Source organism: Tauraco erythrolophus, chromosome 27 (assembly GCF_009769465.1).
Source record: "Tauraco erythrolophus isolate bTauEry1 chromosome 27, bTauEry1.pri, whole genome shotgun sequence".
Taxonomy (NCBI): domain Eukaryota; kingdom Metazoa; phylum Chordata; class Aves; order Musophagiformes; family Musophagidae; genus Tauraco; species Tauraco erythrolophus.
This window is the reverse complement of record NC_141491.1, coordinates 6,118,170-6,125,233: the sequence shown is the minus strand read 5'-3', so window position 1 is coordinate 6,125,233 and position 7,064 is coordinate 6,118,170. Positions and strand designations below refer to the sequence as shown.

At 59.1% G+C, this 7,064-nt stretch overlaps 1 protein-coding gene across 1 annotated transcript in view; it reads left to right on the top strand.

Annotated features, from left to right (window-relative positions):
• The first annotated feature begins 2,944 nt into the window (after positions 1-2,944).
• Positions 2,945-7,064, top strand: part of PPFIA4 (PPFI scaffold protein A4) — a 31,222-nt gene continuing 27,102 nt past the window's right edge. The window contains exon 1 of the mRNA XM_086627465.1: positions 2,945-3,216. Coding sequence (XP_086483591.1) covers positions 2,980-3,216 — 237 coding nt within the window. The 5' untranslated portion in view covers positions 2,945-2,979. The remainder of the gene's footprint in view (positions 3,217-7,064) is intronic.

Genomic DNA, 7,064 nt, shown 5'->3' with positions numbered 1-7,064 from the left:
ACAGGCTCGACTGTGGGGGAAGCAAAAAGAAAATTGGCCCTTGGTGATGCATCTGTGTCACCTGCTGCACCGAGTGGGTCCAGCCCCTTGGATTACCTCCACGGGGTGTGGGGAGCTGCCACGGCCCTGCTGGAACCGGCATCTGCAGTGTCTGCTTGTGGGAAGCGAGTCTCTCTTTTGCAGGCGGGATAAATTTCCATCTCATCATCACTCCTCTCAGATTTATGTCTTGGCCGTTCCCTGCAGCATTTCCTCTCCCTGAGTGCCCACGAGGCTCTTCCCTCTATGCCTTGATAGATGTTTCTTGATCCACCTGCTAATTCATGCAATTCCTTGCCAGCAGCCGAGGTGAGGACGTGGCCACGCGGCTGATTTTGCCATTCACGTTATGCTCGTGGGGCCGTCTGACTTTCCACGGTGTGGACGTGCTTTCTCCACGCTCATCCCACAAGCAGAGGCACAGGAGTGAGATGGGGCTTGAAAGTCGCCTCGTTTGGGTTTTGCAGCCAAATTAATAGGGCTTAGCTGTGGGGTAAGGCTGATTTCTGCTCTTCTTGGCCCCGAGTCTCCCTAGAATGTGGGGCACCTGCCCTCCAGGAGGGCTGGCAGCGTGGCTGTGCTCGTGTGCGGGTACTGCTGAGGCTGCTAATTAGGGGAAGGAGGATTGGAAAACATTTTGTCTGCTTAATTGTGGGGATGAGGCTCATGTCCAACTCAACCCAAGGAGAGCAGGGGGCTGGAGCGGTCCCTCGCTCTGTGCCTTTTCCTCTACCAGCCCCCTTTTTGCAGGTTTGCTGCAGGGATGGGATGTCAGTCGCAGTTATCCCCATCATCCATGTCCCAACGGCCAGGAAGGAGTGTGAACATGCCACAAAATTACAGGACAGTGTTAAGTGCCCGTAACAGGTTTTCTCCCACTCGAGGAAGGCAACTTAAAGGGGAAAGAGGGGGGACAGACACCTGCAGAACACCGTGTCCCACGTCCCCAGCACGCCGGAGTTGGCTTCCAGTGTAACGTGCTGAATGCACACTGAGGGGCTGGGTGCTTTTGCCAGAGCTTCTCTATTTTAGAGAGGATTTTTGTGTCAAACTTCCCATCAGCTGATGAGCCAATGTCGTCCCAAGAACGGAGCTACGGTTCCCCCGGCCCCAGCAGCGTGCATCTCCTTACGCATGCCGCCTTTGGACGGGGAGCAGTGCCCCGTCGTGCCACCGAGCTGGTTGAGACACGAGCTTTTGTTCCAGTCCAAAGGGCCAGAATGGGCTGATCCGGCCCGTGGCTTCGTGCAGGTCCTTTTTGTCTGTGTCAGTTTGAAAGGAGGGTGAAATGAGGATATTGAGACCGAACCTCCAGCGTTTTAGCTTAAAAAACTTAAAGGGGACAATCCTGTAACCGGCGTTAGACCAGCAGCCTTCGCACTGAGCTTGCCACGTCGTGTTTTGCTGCTTGGTTTGAGCCTTGCCCGTGCAAAGACGGTGAGAAGGGGTGGGCAGGTCCTTGGGGTGGCAGTGGCACAGCGACCCTCGCTGCTGGGGACCCTCGTCTGGCTGTAGCGCGCTGGAGCTCACCCGAAAGGCTGCGTCCGTAGAAATCTCTGCCTGGCATCTCGCTTGCGGCTGGGATGGGGGACATGGCAGCTTCTCGTCCCCGTGGTTTTGGGCTGCGGAAGTGGAGGTGAGGCTGCGGGTACTAGCATCACCCTGAGCCCACTGCAGGTCCAGACATGCTTTAATCCAGCCTAAATCCAGTCTGCTGCCCAAACTGGCAGCTCTGCCTCTCCCCTCCGGCCTCTCATCCCTGGCACAGGTGGGGGAACTGTGCTTGGCCTTGGGCAGTAATTCGGGGTTGCTAATGCCACCGTTCCCCGGGTAGAGGTTTGGCCGATGAAGGATGTGCTGAAGTTCAGTTAACACAGAACAGCCCGTCCCACTGCGTCTGTCCCCACTGACGCCGCAGGGAGAGGTGGGCTGAACGTGACGCTGATCGTTCAACTCGTTTGTTGCCGTGACTTCACACCAGGCTGGGGCCAAGCTCAGCTTTGAGTCTGATTTTCTGCAAACAGAGAGTTTCTGGGGCTGGAGGATGCTTGGGCCATGGGGTCCATCAGCTCCCAGGTGCCCTATGGAGGGCACAGGTCCCTGGCCCAGGATATGTGAATGCCAAAGACTATTGCACGATTTTGGGTCCTGGGGATGCTGTTGCCTGCAGCTCGGTACCATACAGGATGCAGTATGGTGACCACATGGGTGCAGGGTGATACGACCTAACACAGCCCATTCCTGTGGGTGCCAAGCCCACCTTTTGCAGCTCCTCAGGGTTTGACACAGGGCAGAGTGCTAGTCAGGTGCCCTGGGCATTTTTGGGGGCAGCAGGAGGGATCTGATCTCTGTCCACTTTCTCGTAGGTCACCACTTTGTGTTTGAAGAGCTGTGATGCCAAACAAAGACACGTTCCTGGACCAGCAGTGACCATCTCATCCAGCCTTGGGGAGAACAACCCACTGTCACCAGATTCTTCCTTGGCATGCCTAGGCAGCCGAAATGTCCCGTGGACCCTCCCTGTGCTGCTGCCAGCTTGGGCTTCCCATCGGGATGAGTCCTTGAGGGTCGCTTTTTCCCCCTCTGAACATCCCCATGGCGCATTGATGCTCCAGCCCCTCTGAAAGGCGTCAGAGAGGTGACACAAGGGACCCTGGCAGTGACAAGCAGCCAAGCAGGGAAATTTAAGACTGCAAGGGCCTTATCGGTGCCAAGGACGTCCCTCCGTCCCTGCTGGAGTGATGCCAGCTTCTGTTTAGCAGCCAAGAAGAAAGGATGGGGGATCCCTCCACCTTCACCCTGCCGTTGCTCCCTCCCGTGCTGGCTCCTCTGACCCGCAGGAGCCCGTAGCGATGTGATCAGGGCCCCTCAGCTTGACAGCACCCACCACCCGCCCCACCGGGCACCTCCAGGACCCTCACCCACCCATCGCGCCCCGTCATGATGTGCGAGGTGATGCCCACCATCAGTGAGGGGGACCCTCTGGGTCCCCCACAGGGCTCCGAGGCGGATGCCGACTTTGAGCAGCTGATGGTGAACATGCTGGATGAGAGGGACAAGCTGCTGGACACCCTGCGGGAGTCTCGCGAGACACTCTCTGTCACCCAGAGCCGCTTGCAGGAGACCCTTCGGGAGCGTGACCAGCTTCAGAGGCAGCTCAACTCGGCCCTCCCGCAGGTAAGGATCTGGCCCTGGGATGAACAGGAGCCCTCATTGAGGCATACGGGCCACTCGGATGTGATTTTTAGCTCGTGCCTCTAGGAAGGTCAGCTTGGTGTGATAGCGGTGATGCTGCTGGGTGTGTTGGAACTCATGCCAATAGTGAAACCTGTAGGTTTTCCTAGGCCAAGCCACAACCAGCTGGAACGTCTCCCCTTCTCTGTATCCCTTGTTGGTCTGTGAGTCCACGCAGAGAGGTATGGGACTGTAATCCCCCCAAGGGGCAAAACCTTCCTGAGGATGCCCGAGGGCCACAGGGAGGCAGATGCAGAGCCCATCCTCGCCCATTGGCACCGAACAGTGCTTGAGTAGCAGATCTGGCTTGCTGCCTTGAGCCAGCTCCTTGGGACATCAGGTGGTCCTTGGTTTCATGAGTCCCCACTGGCACTTACAGAGAGCCCAAATGGGGACGTTAACCACATTCCTTCCCCACTGCTGGAGGGAAGCCCCTTCTCCCTGCCCCTTCCCTCGCAGGGGGTGATTCTTTCCAGCAGCCCTGTTGCCCTGGGGAGCACTGGGGAGCACGGTGGGGCAGTGGGACTGTCTTTATCTCAAGCTCAATCCCGAGAGGGGACGCTGGAGGCAGACCTGAGTGCAGCGAGGGGATCTGGACATCAGGATGGGCTCATCTGTTCCCTGAGCTGGAGCAGACAGACAGCAGGCAGGGAGACTGCCAGAGGTCTGTGCTCAGCGAGTAGCACAGGGCACAAGGAAATCAGGGCTTGCCATGCCTCCACTGGGGTTTCTGGCTCTGCTGAGAGCCTGGTGTTGCTCTGCTCCTGGCTCCGTCACCTGCAGGTCCCACTCCAGGTACTTCAGAGACCTGGACTTGAGCTCGACCTCTGCAAACAAAGATGCTCAAGTCAGAAGAGGATGGGGGGAGTGAGTGTTGCTGGGCTGTGTAGGGTGGATCTGAGCTGCCCACCTTCCCTGTGGGATTTTGTGGGGCAGCACACAGTGTCCCAGAGCCCACACTTGGGGGAAGCAGGATACAGGAGGCTCTTGCACCACTCTGTTGTGGTTGTGATGTGGGGAGAGCCAGTGAGGAGCCCAGAAGCCAGGGGAAGCAGGAGGCTTTGAACATTTACGTCTGTGTTCACTGTGCAGGTGCTGAGACCATAGATCCTCCTGCCTTGCCTGGGTGCTGGGTTTTGGGGCACCCCAGGGAGATGAGAAACAGCTGATGGATCCAAACTGGTGGCACAAACTATGACATGACAGAGCTTGGGCTGGTCCCTGGCCAACTCTTGGCATCCCCCCTCTGCTCTAAACGGAGGGAAAGCAGCTCGGGAGGAAGGCAGCCCATGTCCCCGTCCATGGAGCTGGCCTCATCCTGGCTCTGCCTGGGCTGCCAAAATCAAAACACCCGGCAATGCTTCTGCGGCATCTCCTGGAGTTACTCTCTGCTCCTAGAGATGCGCCGAGATGTGCCCAAGTGCTGGGTGCAGACTGGGCCACCACCACCTCCCCTGTGCTGGGAGCTCACGTCCCCTCTGCTCCGGGTGCTCCTGGCTCCCCGGCCGGCTCGCTGGAGAGAGCAAGCCAGGTCACCCTGCGCACACTGCCCGCCCCGCCGCAGCCGCCTCGGATTAAGGGACCGTGCGGATTTACTCCCTGCTCCTGCTCCAATAAAGGGTCCTCGGTGCCTCGGCACGGGCAGCGTGCAGACGGGGCAAACTGGGTCAGTGCAAAGGGACTCGGTGGCAGCGCCCGCACCCACGAGCCCGCCGGGTGCTCCGCTCCAGCCGGGGCTGCCTCCGGCTCCCTGCGCCGCGCCGAGGGATGTGATCAGGGTGGGTGGCAGATGGGGAATTTCCCTGAGCTCCCGCTGCCTCCCGCTGCCCTGCCTGTCCCCGCGCGGGCAGGGGGGCTCTGCGCCCAGGCACGGCCGCCCCCGGTGCCCGCTGTGCCGCTCACCCTCGGGACTGCACCGACCGCTCTCGTGGGAGATGAGGGCTCGGCATGAATGCGGGGAGCAAACCCAACGGCGCTCACCTGCCCAATGGGATTAATCCAGCATGTGCATGTACCAGGTAAGGGGGACGTGGCGGGTCTCTTCCCCAGGGTGCATCTTGGGGGCATTCCATGGGCCTGTCCCATCCTCTTCCTCCTCCTCTGTGAGCCCTTTTGCCCAGGAGCTCTCTGCAACGTGTCAGACCCCATTGGGACAGGATTCAAGCTGGGTTACTTGAAGAAACCCCATTTTTGGGGCAGGGTTGGACACCCAGGCTCATCGGGGGCCACCGATAAGGGGTGACAGCCCTTCCCCGGTGTCACCCAAGAGCCAAGCTGTGACTGTGCGGAGGACACGCTGCCTGGGGAGGTGAGGGTGGTGAGAATGGTGGCTGGGGGATCTGGTGACATCCTTTCAGGGCACAGTGGCAGCTGGAGACCGTGTTGCCACAGGATCCAGAGAGCCGGGAGAGCCATCGATGGGGCAGGCAGGGAATATGTGTCCAGGGCAAAGCCCTGCATGGGGCAGGCAGGGATGCTCCAGGGATGCTCCTGCCCTTAGCTCCTGTTCCCCCTCGCCCATGTGGGGCTTGGCTGCCACGTGGCCAAGCTGTCCCCTCCATAGGGGCATCCCTCAGCCCCCAGAAAGGCAGAACTCCAGGGCGATTTCCCAGGAAAACTAAGCTGCCTTAATGCTTCTTACATGATTTATTTATTCATGTGGGAGCGCTGAATGCGACTTAATCGGGCTGAAAGCTCTCGGCTCCAATCCCTCTGCTCTCCCTGCTTGCGCAGGGGCGTGCGCCTGAGGACCAAGCCCTGGCCAGGGTCTGGGTGCTCTCAGCAGCACCCCAGGGCCCCGACATGGCTGCCAGCTCCCTCCTGCCCAGCCGCTCAGCTCAGCTCTCCCTCTTCTCTCCTGGGTGTAGGTGCCACCCGGGAAAGCGACGTGTAGGGCTCCAGGTGTATCCTGATGTTTTCCCGGTGTGGGGTCCCGCGTGGGATGGCACTTCTCCCTGCCCTGCCAGGGTGAGGGGGTTTGGCAGGAGTCTGTGTCCCCAGCTGTATCTGGGGTGGAACAGGCTCCCAGATTTCGCAGAGGCTGCTGTGCTGGGGGCTACCGACGGTCGCAGAAACCTCCCGCAGCTCTTCCTTCCAAGCCTCACTGTGCTGCACCTTGGCTGCCTCCTGCGGCTGCCCAGGAAGCCCAGAGCTGGGCTTTTTGGGGTGGGCAGACTCCCTAAGACTCACCGAGCTCCCTGGAGGTCCTCCAGGAGCTGGGAAGGGTCGTGGCATCAAGCAATCACCCCAAATTCCTCCCATTTAACTTAAAAATTTATCTAGAGTGAACACTTGCAAATAGCAGCATGAAAATACGAACCCCAGCAGCTCCAGGCTGGGGGAAAACACCCACCGGGTGAGACCTTTAAAGTGCCTCAAGATTTTGGGGCAGGATGGAGGGATCTGGTGGCTCAGCATTGAACCCTTGGATCTGGCCATCCTTCTACAAGACGAGGGTGCTGAGATGTTGGATTGCTCGGCTGGATGATGCTCTGGGGTGGAAATACACCTCGTGTCCACGTGTTGAGAGGCGAGGACACCGATTCCCCATGGATGGTCCCCATAGAATAAGGATGCTGTGGCAGAGAGCTCCAGGACGTGCCACCACACTGCTCAGCGCTGAGGGTGGGTGATGGTCGAAGCCCTGGGTTTACCCAGCAGGATTTAATCTTTGTAATCCCGTACTACGCACTGCTGGGGTTGTGTTTATCCCCTCAACTGTGATTTGGGCTTTCTCATAATTCTGCACTGCTCCTGGGACAGCAAAGAGAAACCAAGGTGATGGAGCTGCC